General features: G+C 39.3%; 1 protein-coding gene across 4 annotated transcripts in view; it reads right to left on the reverse strand.

The window, feature by feature from the left end:
• Positions 1 to 16,196: 16,196 nt before the first annotated feature.
• ASCC3 (activating signal cointegrator 1 complex subunit 3) overlaps positions 16,197 to 20,583 on the reverse strand; it is a 260,015-nt gene continuing 255,628 nt past the window's right edge. For 3 of the 4 annotated variants that reach the window (XM_010573373.1, XM_010573372.1, XM_010573375.1), the window contains 3 exons: positions 18,984 to 19,190; positions 16,819 to 16,994; positions 16,197 to 16,721 (listed from right to left, as the gene is read on the reverse strand). In XM_010573373.1, the coding sequence (XP_010571675.1) occupies positions 16,574 to 16,721; positions 16,819 to 16,994; positions 18,984 to 19,190 (531 nt within the window). In that variant the 3' untranslated portion in view covers positions 16,197 to 16,573. Of the gene's footprint in view, positions 16,722 to 16,818; positions 16,995 to 18,983; positions 19,191 to 20,583 lie in introns of those variants that run through there. The other variant, XR_774729.1, reaches the window with a different exon arrangement.

Consider the following 20,583-nt stretch of genomic DNA (forward strand, 5'->3'; position numbering starts at 1 on the left):
GGGGGCGGGTAACGAGGCAGGGAGAGGGGCCCACACGACGCCGGCCGCCGGTGTTCGCCCCCTCCCCGTTTTGTACGTTCAGCTGCCTGGGGTCGGACCTGCCCTCCTCGCCCCTACAAGAAAGGGGGTCTGAGACTTGCAAGGGGCGATGGGGAGGAAACATCCCTTTTAAGTTATTTTATTCGCTTTGGCTTGCTAGGTTGGATTTCACTTTCCCTGTCCCAAACCGAGAGCGTCCTTCTGGGGGCTTCGCCCTGGTACAGGCCAGCGCCAGGCAAGCCACCTCACGGTGGGGGGAACCTCCTCGGGAGGGTGGTCTCCTCCAGGCCTCAGGTACAGCGTGAGATCTGCGCTTACTCACGTATGCTAGTGGAGCTGGAGCTGCATCGGGCTTCCTCCGACCCCTCACTATCACTGAAATCTCCTTTCCCAAGGCCTGGCTTTCATTAGCAAAGAAGTTATTTCATTAGTCAGGGGAAAATCTGTCAGCAGAAGCCTGTTTAAATTTCAGCACCCCAAAGAATAATGCTTAAAATAGTGGGATCCGTTCCACAGTCTGTTCTTACTATCAACCTGATAATTGAGAGGTCACAAATAGACTTGTATCACTGCTTTGTTTCAGTGGAGAAAAGTAGCTTAACCTGTTTCGAGGACACATTTCGCTTTGAAATAACACATGCCGTTTCAGATGAAATCAATAGCAAGAGGAACTGCCCCCCTCTGCTGCTCTGAAACTCTGCCTTTGGCCTCCCATCACCTCAGAGAATAGGCTTGCTCAAACCAAAAAGGAGGGATGCAGGGTGTGAGGCTGCCTGACAGCTCCAGAGCTGGTGCCCATTGCACTTGGTGAGTATCATAATCATCAGGATGCTTGTAGTTTTGTCATAAGGCAAGGTGGGAAACATTCCCTGCATAGATTTTAGTAGGAGCTTTACTTGTTTTAGCCTCATACCTGTTTGGTTACAAGTCTAATTACATTTACAAGCATTGCGCACTAAGCTGGGAGCAACCCCCCTGTCGCTTAACAGTTTCTCAATTATTTGGGTGCTCTGCAAGCCTGTCACTACTCTCCTCTGCATTCCCCACGTGGTGAATAGATGCTTTATTGCAACTGCAGTATGAACTGAGTTTGTAACTGTTTTCTTCAGAAGTGATGTGGAGGAGATAATGTCTCTGAGGAAAACACTGTGGCATCAGTTGCTTACATTGGAAGGGGGCACAGGGAAACAGCACCAGACTTGTAAGACTGCATCCAGTTTTAACCTATTTCAGACTATGCTAAATCTGTTGCTGAGGGGTGGGGGTGTTTCCCAAGGCTTGGCATATGCCCGCAATTAGTATTTTTTTATTTAGGTTTTGCCTCACTGTTGAGATGTTTTCTCTAAACCCTGAATTCTGACTATTATTCACTGATGGTGGGACTCCGTTTACATAATGCGGCAGCTGGATGTAACCAGCTGAAGCTAGAGCCTATTAAAAGGACAATTTCCCTGCAGTGCCTCTCCTGAGGAGTGTCCACTACTTGCAGCTGGAAGGAGGAAGCTCCAGGGCTCACTTGCTCTGTGTAATTCCTGTCAGATTTAGCTGGTAGATGAACAAGGAGTTGTCATTTCTTTGGTCTGGCATTAGCTTGGTGATGTTAATGCCACATTTTTGAAATGTGCTAAAACCTTAGGATGTATCGGAGTCTGGTTTTAATTTTGGCTTCAACACAAAATGCTCCTGGTGCATGGCTCAACTCAACCACTTGTCAGAGCAGCCACACCGGCAAGAGAAGAGAAGACTGTGGGTGTCAGATCCCTGAGTGCACTAATAAGCCTTAATTGCCCTGACCAGCCTCACCTGGCAGCTCCACCCACACCCTCTGCCCTCAGTGCTTGCCTGAGCCAGGCTGTAGGGGTTCCTGGCTCTATCAGCAAACACTGCAGCTATATCTGTACCTCACTAGGGACCCTGTTGATATGGACCCCGATCCACAGACTGACTTCCTGGCTTGACCTTGGACCTGCCTTGCCGCTATGGACTTGCCTGATGACCTGGACTCTGTCCTGAACCTGGCTGCCATCCCTGTGCCAGCCCTGCTCTCCTTGCTCAGGTAGTATGGGGTGGGCCCTGGCTAGCGAGGCCTCTGCCCTAACGGCCTGGCTGCCACACTTGGCTTGTGGTTCCCTGTCCTGTCCCCACAGCCTAGCCTTCACTGTTTACTGATGCTGGGCTGCTTCTATTCATTGTAGGGCTTCAATAACCCTTCTGCCTTCCCTCCAGTGCAAAGGATTCTCTGTCTCTAGCCTGCTTGTCTGTGCTTTTTTTGCTTTTCCAATGGTAGTGCCTGTCCCAGAAGCTGTTGCACTCTGGGGAGCTTCCTGGGAGGTACCACAGACCTCTCCATGGGTGCAGGAGTGTACCTGCAGTTACAGGACATTAGAAAATACAGGGCTGGAGAGGGAAGGGTGTTGCATGGCACAGAGCTTCTTCTGATTTCCTGGTAGGAGCAAAATTTTTGAGTTGGAGAGATGTAAATCAGGCTCAGAAGTTTGGTAAGATGGTGGACTTGCTCAAGCTTTGGCGTAGTTCAACTGCTAAAAGGCAGGAAAGGAACGGATTAGAAAGGCTCAAGCTCCCTGCACCCGAAACTTGCTTGCCACTTCTCCATGTAGGAGGGTTACACAGGAAGCTCTGACCACCTTGGAGGGCTGGGGGACTCCACAGGGGCACAAGAATCTATGTACCCAGATCAGTTTACAAGGCTAGCACCATACAATACAAGCTCTTGGAGGCAAGGGCTGTGTTTATCTCCATACAGTGTTGATCACAATAGGATCCTATTTCTGTTTAGGGCTTCCAGATGCAATGCTAGTCAATGTCTATAATAAACAATAATATTAATAATAAGTATTAACATGCCAAGCTGCAAATCACTGACATAGTTTTCTAATATTGCTGGTTACTTTCCAGTATTGTCCTCCAGTCTTACTGCAGCACATTGTACACAAAAGAATTGAAACCCAATAAACGGCGTGTCAAGAGTTTGAAGGCATGATCGCGTTTTTTCTTCTAGAATCCATCTATTGAAACTGACATCACAACAAGTGAGTTCATTGGCCTAATAAACCCAGTGTCCAGCATGCACACACTGTTCTGTATACTGGGACATTAGTAATTAGACTGGTAATGAGGCTACTGTTGCATAGAGTAACTAGTATGAAAATGTTAAAAGTTAAGCATAATGGGAGAATAATGTAGCAAAAATGTAAACAGTAGGCATCAGATATGACATTTATTTTCACTCATGGGAAGACAGCTGAAAGGAAGACTAAAGCTATAATTTGTTTTCTCTGCTTTACTGAATCTATAAAAAGTCTACAATGATTTCGTTCTTCTGACCACAGTAGTGTAGCTTTACATTTGGACAGAAATATAGCTTTAAATTTAGATTTTAATTTCATGTCTGATTGCAGACAAAGTAGAAACTTTACCCTAAAATAACATTTCTTCTATAGCCAGCTCCTTTTGTGCTACTGAAAGAAATAATAATGAGAAAGTATTCCAGCAGGAGGAGCTGGTTTAGAAGCAAATGGATTCCATGGCAACTCCTGACTCTACATGACACCTAATAACTAGCATTTATGTTGGAAATTGTCTGTGTTATCTTGTACCCCAGATCTGATCTTCTTATAGGGTTTTCCCCTCATTTGAAAGCAAAAAACCATAGGGTGGGGGGTGTGTTTTTGGTTTTTTTTTTTTTTAATATTGATCCAAGAATTAGCATGAAGTGAAAGGAGTATGTCTGCTTCAAATGTGTGCTTAGGCAAGCTGTTTTCAAATGAATGTAATTAATTTTTTTTGAATTATTTCAGAAATAAAACATTTGCTGAGAAATGTGTTGATCTGTCAAGGGAAGAATTGTATAGGGTCAGAACACTGGAACCGCAAATTTTTTAACATCATGAGATATTAATATTCAACAGTTTGAAACATAACACAAGAGGATCCAACTGAATCAGACCAGTATCTTGGTTCTCACAGTGCTGAATGCACCAGGGGAATCTCGTCATGGGCAGCTGGAGAATAACCCAGTCCTATGGGTGTCCTGTCTGGATTCAGTCAGCCTGTTTGACTGATTTATGATCTGAAGAATGTGGATTTATATCCTTCTGTGTCATGATCCAATCTAGTGCACGTGTGGGGCCTGACAACTGTTGCTGTCTGAGTGTGGAATATTTGAACTTGCTATTTTATACCTAAATTGAATCTCTTCTTAAACTGTCATGTGATAAGCAATCTTTGCCTATGACAGTTTCAGTAGTACTTCATGACCAAGAGAGTATTAGCTGAAATTAACCCTGGAGATGAAGTTTTCTGTAGACACTTTGTGGCCTGGCTGGTTTCTCAGTCGGCTGTTGTTTATCTGGTTGCTTGAGGGCCTCAGATGGTAGAAGAGCATAGTCTAGGCTTGAAAAAAAATATATATCTCTTCTGACTCAGGTTTGTGTTGCTCATTCCTCTTCAGTATGAGTGAAAGAACAAAGAAAGTGTGGCTGCAGAAAACCTCCTGGTTTTGTGTTTGTGTGGCTGGGGACAAGTGCAATCACAGATGGTGTTCTAAGGTGCAAGTGAAGGGTGGCCAAAATGAGAGAGATTCTGAGGAAAGAGGAAGACTCTGGGGTAGTCTAATCTTACTACTAGTTGTTACTGATAGCATAGGTATTTGCATATTGATACCTCTTGAAGATGCCTAACACTGTTTAACTTTTTGCCCAAGGGACGGAGTGCTTTTTTCCTCTTCCTGTCCATATGGAGAAGATAGGCCTTGGTTATTGCTTATCACTCAAAACATGGAGTAATCTTCAGCAAATGCACTAAACGGATGGATAAAAAATGTGAAAATGAGTCTTGGTTTAGCTCATCTTTTACTGTAGCTCACAATTAGATGCTGACATGGAGCTCTGTCAATGGAGAGCCTGATCTGCCACAAAGATATTTGTGACTAGTGCTTGGGATCAAAACCAAACTACTCTAAGAAGGGTTATAACAGATCACATAACAAAGGTGATGGGGGGTGGGGGGGGCCACAATCGGTCTTTGGAATGCAGTTTGAAGATAAAGGCATAGAAATGGAAAAGGCAATGGAAAATACAGAAAGCCCAGAGAAAGGTGCTCTGGGTAGCAGCAGTAGTAAGAAAATAATTTTTTAACTTCTTTAGGTGTATGTGTTTATTTTTATTTACAAAAGAAAAGAAGGTAGACCACAGAAAAGAGAAAGAGGGGTATAAATAAAATAGAAGCAAAGCTAGACAGATTGGGAAATGGAAATGGAGGTGAGTTAAGGGCTGAAGTAGAAGAGCGAGCGTAACTATGGGAAAGAAAGAAGAATTAGGAAAAATAGAAATTTCAAACAAGGAATTACTTGATTTATCCTTATTACTGCATCATATCACATTGCCATTTCTCATAGCCTGAAGTTTTGTGATTTAGAGAAGAGATGGCAGAACAATGTTGCATTGGTGATCTGAACTGGACAGGGATTCTTACATGGAAAGATAAGTGGCAGATAAAAGAATGAAATAATGATCATGGACAAAGGTTTTTTGTTTTTTTTGTTTTTCTTTTTTAATTGCAGGAAAATAAAGGGGTATAAGTAAAGAAATGGAGCAGTGGAAGTTAATTTCGAAAGAGATTGTCTTCTCCAGTTATGCATAAACCTAACACATAGACAGGGATCTGATTCCAATCAGTAATCTCTTTGCTCTTCCAAAAGATCAAAGTGACATTTTTCTTCTGAATGTTAGTTTTAGTGGGTTATTGCCTTCCTTCAATAGTGGTGGCAACAGTAACTGGTAATCTCAATGGCTTGTTATGTTCATGTTAATAAGTAATGTGTTCACGTTACTATAATATTTACGTATATGGTTATATATATACAAATAACATTCTACTATGAATCTGTTTATTCTTCTTTCCCTGAGAAATGTTGACATTACTGACTATATTTTATTAATGTCATATGCTATACTTCCAAATGTAAGGATATGGACCAATTTTTAATGCAGACTACTTATCCCTAACATCAAGTTGGTATGATGTAACATGACAGCTACAAGCATAGGTGTGTAAAATGGAAAGGAGAGCATATGTGGTTTATAAAATGAAGAGTATGCACTTCTTTAGGGCTATAGCTAAGAAAGTGTTTTTAAATAGCAAGAATCTCACACCTAAATGCACTCAGAGTGGAATTCAAGATGTGAGGTGCTGAAAATCCCCTATCTGGTGAATATGGAAAATTAGGTATCTCAAATGAGACTGGATAACTGCATATGAAGAGGGAAGCCTAGCACAAAGATGGAACACAGAAATGTAACTTACATTTGGTACCTTGCCTAAGATAACAGGAGAAGTGCTTGTCTTTTTAGGATATGTTACTTGGAACCTTCCTGTGAAAATGGAGGCTTGCTGTCTTTCACAATGAGAAATAAGACTTGTGCTTTTTTATTTAAAAATTAGCTGCATTCCACTAACCCATTTGTTCCTATACAAAATTCCTTCCTTCAGTTCTTTCTTCCCTTTTCTGACCATGGTTTCCCCTAATGCGTCCTAATCACCAGGTAAATAGTAGAGGTATGTTTTTGTGGAAGCTGTGCCATCATGCCAAAATATTTGGCATAATGAAAGCAGATGAGATTGTATAATAAAACCAAACAGGACTGTTGCCTCACAGCAGCCCTGTCTGCATGACTCAAAGCTCTGTCCCTCTTTGGAGATGGGATTCTTATCCTGTTTTTCTCATTAGGGATATTTTTTTTCATCTAATTTCATTCGATTAGCAATTTTTCATGGTCATGAGTTCTTAGTCTGTTCCTGTAAAGTCAATGGTTCCTAAGAATTAAATAACTTTAGGATATTACCTACCCATCCAATTCAAGAAAATACAATTTATCCCTGAATTAGAAATGTTATAAAATCTGCAGCTGTTAATCTTTAAGTCCTAGGTCTGAGTGAAGGATTAGATAATACTAATGCTACTGTCTATTCATCAAATCCTTTGAAAGTAATAGCAGAAGCTAAATTCGATCTTCTAATAATATATGTGAAGAATGCATTTCATCCTCCGGTCTCGAAGCAAAAGGGCAATGCATCAACAGAAAAGAAACTTTAGTGCATGTTTTGGTCACTTAATATTGGGATTTCTTTCCAGGTTCTGTTTGTTTCCTTAGCAGCACCCATATTTCCCGAAAGATTTTCACTGATTCAATTAAATTAATCCAGCTGTTTCCCAAGACTTTCAGACAAATAGGAAGGTACTACATGTTTTTAAAATGAAGAAACAAAGTGTTTGGCATTCTTGTCAGTATCTTTTTGGTGAGATTTTTCATTTTTTATTTCATGTTTACAAAAAATAGAATATTCTAGCAATCCATCTGAACCATTTATTTCTAAAAAACCCCTATATCTTAAAGATTTTGATCCTTTAAGGTCAGCATTCCCTGAGGACCCTGGTCCTGGGAAAATTTTGGACAAGGCTCAGCTTAGTTGAAGTGCATTTAAGTTTGGAATAGAAATTTAGGTTCCTGTTGCCAAAACAGTGCATTGGAGCATCTCTCTGGGCACGCTCTTTTGCTGGTGAAGGAAGCTGAAGCATGACCTGGAAGGACGACATACTTGTCCTCTGCTGTAGGATGTGTAGGGCAGAGGAGTGGATGTAAATTTTCACATCCTCTAGTGGAGCTCGGGTGCCTCTGTCAGCTTAGGAGTCACAGCAGTCACAGAGCTGGCATCTGACTGAGCACCTCCTGCAAACCAGACAGAAAATGAACTAAATGTCTGGTGTCAATCTTTCTCAGAGTGTTCCTGGTCTCAGAGTGTAGAGTAACATTGATGCAGATATTTTGGTTTCAGCAATAAAAGGGAAGAGCTGTCATTGCACATTCTTTGACAGTTTTCCAGGGAGGTTCAGATCGTATCTATGTGCCAAAGATGATGCACAACAACCTGCTTTTCTGTCCCAAAAAAGCTAAACAGGAAAAAAAAACCCAAACACTTTGCACACATCAACAAAATAAAAATCATTATCTCATAACTTTTATATTGTAACTGCATGAACATGCTTCATTCAGCTTGGATAACCCAAATGTCATTTCTCCTAAGCACCTAAGGAGTTTGAATGTCATTGCTTTTTGTCTCATGGCTTTATGAATGGACATAATTCTAGGAGATTGGTAGCATTTCTTGGCTCTATAGGGCTGGACTAAATGAATTCATTGATTAAGTGAATTCCTTTTACCATTACAACTACTTTAATTCATAATTTAGTTATGTTTTTGAAAAAAAAATGGTTTAGCAGTCTCTTACCCAGCTGTCACTTTTAAAAAAAGACAACACATTTGTATATTCGTTTAGAATTACATAATCTGGATAGTTTAGAGCTTAGACTGATTAATTCTACATATGCTTAGAACAGGTAAAATCAAAGAATTTCATCCTGATAGGATGATGGTCTTACTCTGAGCTGCTTTCTCCCAAAGGATACACAGTCCTTATCCTACGAAAGTCTTTGTTTCAACTTAAACTATTATCTTGGAGTAGAAGCCAGAATATTTTATTCTATCCCCCTGCCCTGCTCCTTTCATTCTCTCTCTTACCCCCCAACTTTACCAACTCCCTCTGTTGGTAGCCATTTTCCAGTGAAACTCACTGAAAAACTAAGTGTTCTGTAAATTGGATGTCTAAGTCAAGTCTTCAGGGTTACGGTGGTATTTCCTCTTTTCTTGTGCTTCCAGCTTGAAGTGTCAAACAGTTTTAGGAGCAAAAAAACTATTGTTGAGTCAGCTGTTACCCATTTTTGTAGGTCTTGTAGGCTTATGGGATGAGAATGCAGTAATCAGATGATGAATATAGCTGCAAGAAAAAGACACCTGTTGAGCAGGTTTGTTTCTGTTTTCTCCAAGTTTTAAGTTCATGGCCAGACTGAACAGGATGAAAAAGCTATTACAGCACTCCTTGGGTATGTCACATGCTGTGAAGCCAAGACCTGGGGACCATCAGCACTGTTAGCGAAAGTCCTCTGCTATTGCAGTCTAGCTACAAGATATTGATGTGAAACAAAAAAAATCTTTTATGAAAGATAATTATTTGTGGGTGACCATGTCTGTGTTTATTTTATCAACAGGAAGCAAAAATTGTTAGCAAAAGTTTCAGAAACTTTACCTAGCTGTGATTTCTTTTGAGTTACTGCGTAGCATTGCAGAAGATGGCACTGCAACTACGTATACCTGGGTGAAAGCAAAGTCTTAATCCTTTACGAATGTGCTTTGCAATTTCTAAACCTTTTCCTAAGGGGTCTTTGTGAAGTTGTGTGAAGTGTTTGCCTTGTGATGCATATGCTATGGTATATAAACTATGGAGGCTTTGTTCTCTTGAGAAGAGCAGAGCATGTATTTTCCTAATATCTGCAAGGATGAGGCTGAAAAGTATTGTCAATGTTTGCATGTAGGAATCAAGTAAAAATGTGTGAGATACTCATCTAGTCAAGTGCAAGTTCTGCCTTTGTGCATCACACATGTGGGTATGGCCTATAACTATTTCACTTTGGTCAGTTCTGAGCATTTCATTACCAAGGAGAACTGAGAAATCTCCACATCCATCTTTTCCCAGACTAGCTCATTCCCTCTTTGAATCAAGTCACTTAAAATTAAAATCTAAAATTAAACTGGCATTTGCCTTAATCATACAGCTAACTGTGCTGCGTATTTTGCACCTGTCTTATTTGCTTAATATATTCTTGGAGTAACGTTGCATCATATTTTGAGTTTAGCAAAGTAGGGCCTTATGCGGTTATTTGTAGATCTCAGATTGCAGGGACATAATCATGGATTAGGACTTCCTCTGTGCTATGTTTCCTATAAACAGAGAATGAAATTCCCCTAAAGGTCCTATTCCAGAAAGCTTAGTCCAAGTATAACATGAGAGACTGTGTTGGCAGGGGTGGGATGGGACAGGGCAGAGCCATGCCAAGGAAACAGCAAGATCCTGTAACTGGGGTAAACTTTTAAATAGTTATGCAGTCTCTCTTGTATTATATTATATATCTTGTACTTTAGATAGGGCAAAATAGAAAAAAAAAAAATTAGGGATAAGTCTTGCTTTGGTGTGGCTGAATGAAGGGGCCTTTTTATAGACATGGCAGAATCTTCTCTGTTTTTTCCAGCTCTCCCTTTAGTCATTGCAATCATCTGAGAAAATAAAGTAAGGTTTAATTGCAGAATCTTCACAGCTACAAAGATGACAGTTTATCAGAACCTGATATTACTGAGCTACTACAATGAGTAATTAGTCCCTAATTAGTTGGATTTGCTGACAAATACATAATGGGAACTCACCATGTGTTATTGGCATCTGAAACAATTTTATCCTGTTAGCTAGAAGAAAGTACCGCTGTCAAGTATGTAAGCCTAATTTTCCCACATTAGCACTATGCGGTAGAAACTGAGTTATTTCCATTCCAAGGTGCAAATTTGCTAGTGTGTGAAGAATGCTGTTTATCACATTTATGTAGAGATTTAGAGTGTAGTTAGAAAAAGGTGGTGATATTTCTAGACTCCCTTTTCTACTGTTCTTCTTGCCAGTAATTAATAGCATAGCCCTATAACTATTTGTACATGTATCATGTTATCAAGAGCGTGATTTTTCAAAAATGCCCAATTCTCCTCTGCTGTCATTACAATTAGTGGGAATCTTATATTCAGCACAGAACACTTCATTCTTTTCTCCATTGGTTTTCTAGCACATGAACAATAGCCAATATCTTCATTTACTCCCCCCCCCAAGTTCTCATTTCTCTTCTAAAATCTAGATGTAGACACCCCCCACACTCAGTGGTCACGCTATTTTCAGAGAGATCTCCATCTTGGTCTTTCACCTGTCTGATCTTTGTCATTGCGCAATGAGATGTCACCAATTCTGCTGTGTATGGACCTTCTGCATGGGGAGACACAAGCCTTCTACTTTGGGTGCATGTTTTTATTGAGAGTCTTAGTAGGACAAGGATAGGCTGGAGGAAGAAAGCAGTGAAGCCTAATGCAGAGACTTAGTGAAGCTTTTATGTTCTTTATTTCTGAGGAGAGATTTGAGTAGAGAAGGTGGTTGTGATTTTCTAGGAACAGAGATGCAGAAGACAGGCTTACTGACTTGGAGAGTCCCAGATTCAAATCACATTGATGCAGTATGGAGCTCATTAGAAGATCTGAGTACAAGACATATTGTAAACATTTAATTGCAGGATGGTGTAATCACTGTGGAGAATCCTTTTCTATAGAGCTTGTTTCTTCTGTCTAGATTGAATCGTCTGTAGGAATTATTTACACATTTAGTACAAGCAGTACAATTGCTTTCCAGAGAAGTTCCTCTAATATAGAAGTTCCCTTCACACACACTTCATGAAAGCAGCTTAACCTCTTACTGCTACCAGTGTGTGACATTAATAACAAACTTGGTTAGTTCATTCCTGAGCTTTTGGAAATCACTTCAGAAAAAATGTGTGTCAAATGTGCAGATGTAAGTCTTGGCACAGCCTGCTGAAGTGCAGTTGCAGTGTGCTTTGAGAAGACGTCATTTAACAAGATATGTTTTTAAAAAGATGGGTGGGAATCAAACATAGCCAATGGAATAGGCATTGTATGTAAATAGCAAAGGACCATTCTCAGTAGCAGCCCTGCTCACTTTTTGTAGCTCACATCTGTCTGGGCATCCTATGGCATCCAAACTTTTTGTCAGAAATACTTCTTCTCATGGAGCAGGACAATTCTCCCTTCTCATAAAATAGCTTGGAAGAGAGAATTTTGAACACTTAAGGTTCTTCTGACTTACTTACAAAATAGCATGGGCTTGATTAGCTAATTAAGCTTGAGTAGGTAAGTATCCATCTTATTGGCATATCTGCACGGGGATAGCAGAAGTGACATAGGACCTATGGAAGACTTGCTGTCTTCTGGAGTGGCAACTGAAATATCTTTGGTGATTTTGTAGTGCATTAGATGCAGTTAAGCAACTGAATTGCTTGCCTCTGACTAAGCAAGTAATAAGGGCTCAATTTGATTACCTGAGTGTAAATACCTAGTGCTATTTCAGATGCCTTAGGTTACATGGGGCATCCACAGAGAGTGACAGAACAGCATCATGTTTCACATCTGGTAGCCCTCTGCAGATGGCGCACATTCTTCTGGAGCTGAAAGTGGAGGCCAGGTGAGATATTGCATATTAAATGGCACTGGATATTTGCATGTAAGCAACTAAATCAGGGCCAAAGGTGTGCAATTTAGCTGGAAGAAAGGATACCTAAAACTAAAAAAAAAAGTTTGTATAAAAATCACTTGCACAAATTTACCATTTCATATGAGGTGTAAAACATGCTTGGATGGATGGGTGGCTTCCTTTTATGCCCATGGCTTGGCTTTCTGGTTACAGAATTATGATACAGACTTTTTTTTCTACTCTTAGCATTAGTTCAGACTTTTTTATGGAGATCTTTAGGATGTGGAAAAAATATATATGGTTTCCTTGTATAACCTTACTTTGTCCTGCTTCAGTACTTACTACATAGGCTAGAATACTGTCCATATCACATCATAGAGAGATAAGCTTAAAAAAATTCCTTCTATGATAATATGCTGCTACTAATATGGAAAACTGTATCTGAACAGGTGTTGATTGTAGGGTTTACAGGTAGTGAAAGGAGCTAAAGGGAAGTCTACCTTAAATGGGCTGGGTGGAAGCAAGACAAGAGAGTGATGATTTAAGAACTGGCTGCAGGAAATAAGCCTCTTTGTAGGGAAGTGATGCTGGTTGGACCAGTTCATCAGACTGTCTTAAAAATATCACAGCCTTTTTTTCTTGAGTGAGGGAGGAACATAGGACTTTGGATTCCAGCTGTGATGTGCAAGAGCAGATGCACACGGGATACCTTATTCTCTTTATAAGTACCTCCCAGAACTAGAAAATTGGAATTACAGAACTTACCTTTCTTTAAATGCAGCCTGTTCAGTGAATGTTCAAGTCTTATACTAGGCTCCAGGATGGAGGTTGATGAGAGACTTCCTGAAGTTTCCTCCAGGATGGCCATCTAGAGATGGCCTCTAGAAGCAAACTAATGATGAGGAAGAGGAATTTTGGGTCACCAGCATAAAACCCTGAATTCATCTGGGTGAAATGAGGGCCTCCAAAGATTCAATTTACAACAAAAGAGGAAGACCTGCGGTAGTGAAGATGGCTTCATGGTGCCACTGTGGTACATTCAGTACTTGGACTAGAACCACAATCTTAAGTAAGGTTCTAGAACAACAGATTGCATTGTAAGAGCTCCTTAAGAAGAGATGGGGGATGGTTGTACATACCCAAACCTCCTCTAGCTCCTGCTAAGTACTGCTGTGATGCTGTTATCAGATTTGGACAGGGTAAGATGGAAAGGGCGAAGTCACATAGGTGGACTTAGATACATCTTGATACACAAGATGTGCATGTTTTTTTGTTGCTCTTAATTTTTGGAAGAAGTATTATATCTGAGCAGGCAGGCACTAACTGCAGCTGCTCTCAGAGTAGGGGAACCCCCTCCCAACCTGCTTGCAAACTGGAATGAGAAATTTAACATTAAGAATTTCTGTATGTGCTGTTAATTTGCTCATTTGTTTGATTTTCATACTTTTGTTAGACAGCTATTCTCACTTTCCACCATTAGATATCACTGGATTGAACATATTGATTGTTCCTTCTAAGCAGCTGTTTCAAATGCATCGGAATTCCTTCTCTTGGATTTTTCAGATAAATACTGATTCTAATCAATATGCTTAAATTCATTCTGTATTACTTCAAACTTTGTCTTCATGAATCCAATACTTTTTGTAAAAAAAAAAAAAGTTTCAAATATGTTATTTAGAAATGTCACCAAACTATTTCTAAAAACAATTAACATGCTAGGAAATTAAATACAATATTTCCAAACCAAAGTACAAATGACATTACAGACACTCTTTGATTGATTAATACAGAATACTGAAGCTATTGTCTGCTACTCTGCAGTTAGACTATTTTGTGATGTGCATTTACAAAGCAACAAGAGCTAGCGTCACTATGTTGGTATGTTGTTTGACTGTGGCATAGCTCTTTTTCCTAATTAATTAAAATTGTTGAGGGACAATATATTGCTTCAGCCAAAGAAAGGGCTTAATTTCTGTGAAAATTTATTTGGAGATTAGAGAAAACAATTCTCTTAAAAAAAAAAAATTCTTTAAAAAAAAAAAAAAAAGGCGTAAGACTAAGTAAATGTGTGTATAACCAAACTTTTGCCTACCAATTTGAAAAAAATTTGTTTGCTGTGTGACACACCAGCAAGTTATATTGATATAGTCTAAATGGCAAAGGTGGCAGTTGTATCAGCTAGCAGGCCATTAATATACTGATGACTTTTTCTATTATAGTCCTGTTTTCTTAGGCAATAAAGTTGACCTATAATAACAAAATATAAAATTTTTAACATCATCAGGTGATGTGAAGATCTCTGAAAATACTCAACTACAGAATTCATTAATTTTTTTCTCACAGTTTAGAGGTGCCAGATATATATATAAAATAAATTATTGTTTAACTACTGACCCTTTGAAATCAGCCAGCCTTCTCTTTGCTGCAATGTAGTGTTGCCAGCAGGTTGCAGGAGGTGGTCAGCACTAGTGATGCCACACCTGGAGTACTGTGTCCGGTTTGGGGCTGCCCAGTATGAGAGACATGGACATACTGGAGAGAGTCTTGGCAAAGGGCCACAAAGAAGATGAAGGCACTGGGGTGTCTCTCCTATGAGGAAAGGCTGAGAAAGCTGGGACTGTTCAGCCTGCAGAAGGCTTAGGGAGATTTCATCAATGTGTATAAGTATCCGAATGGAAGATGTTAACAAGGACAGAGCCAGGCTCTTTTCAGTGGTGCCCGGTGATAGGACTAGAGAGAGTGGGCACAAACTGAAGCACAGGAAGGTCCCTCTGAACATCAGGAAACACTTTTTTTTTTTTTACAATGAGGGTGACCAAACACTTGCACAGGTTGCCCAGAGAGGTTGTAGAGTCTCCATCATTGGAGATACTCAAAAGCTGTCTGGACATGGTCCTGGGCAACCAGCTTTAGGTGTCCCTGCTTGATGAGGGGGGTTGGACCAGATGACATCCAGAGGTCCCTTCCAACCTCAACCAGTCTGTGATTCTGTGTGGGTGCAGCACCACCAGTGTAATTTTTTTTTTCTGGGAAGCTTCCAGGCAACAACTCTGCTGTATTCTCTCATTTGGTGAAACACAGTGGAAGTGATAGCAAAATGATCCCTCAGAGAGGCAAAGCTTATCAGCTAAATGCAAAGCTGAACAAGTTCAAATATTAATATTCAGTTTAAGGTCTAGTCTATCGGAATGAAGAGGCACGATGTTTTTTGCAGTATGTTGCTTCCAAGTGCTTGCTCAGCATCTTGAATCGCCTTAAGGCTGAGAAGAGGACTGACCTCAGGATGTGGAGATTTAAACAGTCTCATTGCTGTATTGTGCAGAAGGAGGATGCTGCTACCTTCTCCCTTCAGATTTACGTCTTGCAGGTGGAATTGCCTCCATAGTACTATCACTGAGCTGGGTGTCTCTTAGACACTACCTATCATCTGGCAGAACTCTTCCTTGCTCATCAAACAGTCTGTTGTAAACCCTGTTTTTGTAGCCTCTCTCTCCCTTATTACAGAATGTAGCTGCCTACTTTAGCACTGAAACCTAGAACTGGACACCCGATTTTATATGCCTTAGTCCTTCAAGATTCAGCAAAAAGCCACTAAAGTAATTGTAAATATGTAATATATATGTATGTACATACATCTGAAGGGTAAACTTTAATTATGATCTATATATAAATTGCATCATTGCTATACTGGAAATATTTTATACTATTTAGCATGCCTTTATAACCAGATTTACTGCATATATAATTAATACAAATTTGTGACATTTTTCCTTTAGATTATCACCTTCAAAATGTAGTATGCATAAGAGGAGGATTTTGTTACTATATATCCTATTTTACACTGAAAAATCTAACACAAAACATTCTTATGGACATATTTTTATTAAATGTGACATAACACACCCATCAATATTTTCAGCACTTCTTAGATCAAATTTTGTATTTTTCCCTATAAATTAAAAAAGTTGACTATTTAAACTACATTAATACGTAGGCTACAGAACACTTTCCAAAATTAAGACTATAGCCCTAAATTTGCACAAATTACAATATCTTTTAGTCTTTTATTTTGATGTGTCAAAACTCAGTTAACAATATAACCTCTGAAAGAAGAAAGATGAAACAGGAAAAGACAAATCTTCATAAAGGAGTAAGGCCACTGTGGCTAACTCTGTGTTACTAGAGTCAATACAGTAGTCACTTTCAATTTCCTAGTTGTCTTGAGGTTTGAAGTTGGTTCCACTAAGGCAAATGCATTTTTGGATGTCCAGAATGACCAGATGTCTTTAGCTGCAAAACCAGTTCTTCTGAATGGACTTTTCAGCTCACCTTACTTCAGAGCCAGGTGACACATAGCATCAGACACCTCTGTTGTGACTTGTGCTGAAGTACTAGCTGGTATAATGTTCAGGTAAATATCATACTGTTGGTCCATACCAAGATAGCTGTCACTCATGAGATACAATGTGTAGATACACCTAAAATGTAAAAAGCAAAATCGTTAGTGTGGAAATTAGGTCTTGACTACTTGGAAAAGATAATCACTAAGAGAACTTAATTTACAAATTGTCATACTTTCCAGGAGTTTCTGGAGTATAAAAAGCAACAGAAACAGTATTTCGATTTCTGACATATCCAGTTCTTTTCAGGGCGATGAGCTCTTTTTTATCGACTTCTCCCAGTATCAAAAACCATCCTTCATCTTTAACTTTGGGGAATCGAGGAGCCACTGCTTTACTCTCTTGCTTTCCCTGTTGGGGAAAAGAAACAGCTTAGTAAAACTAGAAATCACCTTTCCAAAATGCCATTCTTCCCTGAATGAAAACCACCTCTAAACTACATTGTTGTGAATTGTTACCTAAGACTATAATTTAGCCAGACTAAAATATTTTTGTTATTTCTTTTCAGATGAAGTGTTTTTTTTTAAAAAAAATAAAATCACAGTCCACAGAGGAAAAACCCAGAATACAAGATACTATTCTGCTTATTTTGTAAGCTATTAAAACTTGAATGGAAATACTGTTCCCTTTTTGTAATTTCATCTAATATATTCCAAATGCTATTCTCTGCAGAAGGGTTAACTGTAAACCTAGTGTCTTTAAATAAAGCTAAACAATATTGTTCAAGATTAATATAAAGACAAAAACAGCACTTGAAGTCTTTATTTGAGGTTGATATAGCAAAAGGAAAGATTATTTCAGTGATTCTTTAAGACAGTGACTTTACAGCTGGAAGCTGAAGATATAATGATGCACACTCAATCAGCATTCATTTCGTGTTCTGTAGAGGGAAAGGTTTTACTGAAGATTTATACAGAAGAAAATGCACCACCATAGCAATGAAGCTTCAGAAACAGTTTGATCCAGCTGTTTCTTACAAAAGAGGGATCAAATTCTAGGAGAGGTTTGTAATACAGTGATCACTGCACAAAATGCTCCTGCTCCCTTCTTTTCCATGGCTTCTGGTTAGGAACAGTCTCTGTCAGTAACTAACTGGCACAGCAAATAGAACAACTTATGGAGAAGCTTTGACCTTTTTCCTTCCTATAAATGAGATAGATAGTCTCCCCATGAAGCTATGGTGAACTGCAGTAGTCAGGACAAGAAGTCTTTCAGGGAAAAAAGAATACTTTGCAAATATAATTCTTTAACTAAGGTAGGTAAGTTACCTTCAGGATTTACAACAGAACATATGTATCTCTGTTATTATTTTTATCAAAATGAAGTTATCTTAAGAGTCTTAGAACTAGCATCTGAAACTGTTCTCTGCTTACATCTTGAACTTTTCTTCATATCTTAACAAAAATGCTAGTAATTGTTGTTGTTAGTTGTTTGAAATGTTAGAAAAATTCATTAGCAAAATTATAATCATGGTGGTCCATATGCCGCTTATGGTATGCAAATGCCAAAAATGCATCTATAAGTAAGCGATAGCTACAGTGTCAGCAGTGCCTGATTTGAATGCAGGAGGCATGGTCTTAACTCTTCCAAGAGCTGACAAACAGCGAGTTACTGCTGCTATGGGCAGAGCAGTTGGAAACCTGTGCCGCTGCTGGTGTTTCTGGCTTGGCACATGAAGACCTGCTGCGGGCCCAGTGAGGTGACCAGCCCAAGAAGAAATGGGACGTGCTTTAATGGAACAAAGGGGTGGGACTGAAATTTAGGTGTGGAAAAGAATTGTTAAGTAGAAGTTGTTCTAGGAGCTGTTCAAAAAAGCTTCATATGTAAAATATGAGGAAAATATCCTCAGTAAAGGCCTGAGGATGTGTTATGAGTGGAAACATATTTATAGGTATGGGTCTGGTATAGCAGTTTGGAGGTACATGGGAAGCTTATAAATTGTTTTGGGGAAGCAGGATATGCAAGAGCACGAGTGGCAGGAGTTTGGGGCTGGTGAATACTTCAACACTGTCTGTGAAGTTATCATAGCTACTGTCACTGCTTATAGTACCCAAACAAATGAACTTTATGAGTTTCTGGTTTGTAAAAAAACAGTGAGAGAATTTTTTCATTGACTTGAATTGCTCTAGGGTTTTACCTTAAGAGTCTATTTACTATCCTGCTGCAACCTGAAAAACCATTTGCTTCATTACTAACACAGAAAAGGCTTTGAAAGTGTTTATAATTTACATAATACTTAAACCATAAAAAAACCTGTGATGCTGTATAAAGCATTACTGATAATGTAAATGGATTATTGGAAACTTGTGCACTTGGGAAGGAAATGATAAAGTAATCTACCTGATACCCCATCTGGGTTCTCTGCAGATTTACTTGGAGCACATACTCTTGATCAGCATGTAATTTAATCCACCTTTTGTCATCTCGTGCGTCTGTTGTCAAAGAAGGAACAGGCACTTCGTTCTGTGGCTGAACTGGGTCATCCCAACAGCCCTTAATGCTCAGGCTGACGTTTAGAATTGGCAAACGGCACAAGAAATTCCAAGCCTGTAGGAAAAACAGATCCCTGTGGATTACAGGACTATCTATACAATCATTGTCACTGTAACAATAACAATTCAATGTGCACTCTACATATTTATTCTATATTAATAATATTTTATTATGTATTAGAATATCATATATAATTGTGCAACTCTCGATCACAAGCATAAAATACTTTTCATTAACCTCTTACTCTACTTTCTTCTAAGCAAATAAAACAAACGTGAAACTCCTCAAGCACGTTACATGTGCCTCACTAAGATTACTGATGTCTGAACACAGGAAAAATGCCTTACCACTCCCGATTAAAGTATTTTTTTCCTATAAGCCACTTAAAAACTAGTATAATTAAGTTTTAAATTAAACTTCCTTAGCATAATCCATAAAGAACAAGTCACTGCAGTGCTAATTAGCAATGGGCAAACCTCAGAGAGTTCAGAGGATCAGTTCAGATAATTAACCAAAAGTTCAACTGCATATCCAAAGTTATCCCTATTTTTTTTTTTTTTAAGGTTTTCTTGCATCGATCTTCACGAACCCTCCTTATAGTCCTCCTGAGGAATCTTAAGTCTCTGTGGTTTCTGATGAACTGCAACAGGCCCTCAACTTTTTCTCATCCTTGTACAGAGAACTGTTGTTAGAGGCATACAATTTGTGTAGCTGAACATGACACTCTCTTCAACCTTAAAGAGGCATCCTGAAAATGTAGTCCTATGTATCTCTCATTTAGGTCTCTATCAGACAAGGAAAAGCAGCTCTGAGAAGTTGTGACGAAGATGGAGGGGAGTAGTGCAGGCTTTCCTTTAGTAAAAAGAAAATCAGCATGTTCACTCAATGAAATTTGTTAGGAAGAAGAAATGGAAAATGGGCTGTGGAATGGAGGCAGTGATTTGTGGCCTCACTATGGCTGAAAAAGATAGATGAGGCTGGCACTGGAAATAAAAACCAAAAGACCAAGAACCACCCTCTGCCCTGCCCTCCTTCCCCTCCACCACCAAAACAAAACAGGAATCAGCACTTCACCCATGTTTTCAAACAACACATATGAAAAGCTAGAGGGTGGGAAGGAGAAGAAGGAAAGAATATTGGTCTTGGTAAAGAGCCAGCAGATGTCAAAATAGGACCTTGTGGGAACAAAGAGGGTAGGCATAGTCGCACGGGCAATACTGGCATGGAACAGAAATGTTTTATCTGGAAAAAGACTAAAGTACATTTTATTTTTCATGTTTTGTTTTGACCATCTTGTGTTTCAACAAAATCTGTTTTCGTTTAGATTTAGATTGTGCTTGATACGTCTCTGATTACTTTTTTCTGTGCTAGAAGATCTAGAGCCCTAATAAAAGCTCAGTTTGCTTTTTGGAGACATCATGGCCATGGTTCACGCTGACAGTAATGG

This window comes from Haliaeetus leucocephalus, unplaced genomic scaffold (genome assembly GCF_000737465.1).
Source record: "Haliaeetus leucocephalus isolate CR32 unplaced genomic scaffold, Haliaeetus_leucocephalus-4.0 Scaffold384, whole genome shotgun sequence".
Classification (NCBI taxonomy): domain Eukaryota; kingdom Metazoa; phylum Chordata; class Aves; order Accipitriformes; family Accipitridae; genus Haliaeetus; species Haliaeetus leucocephalus.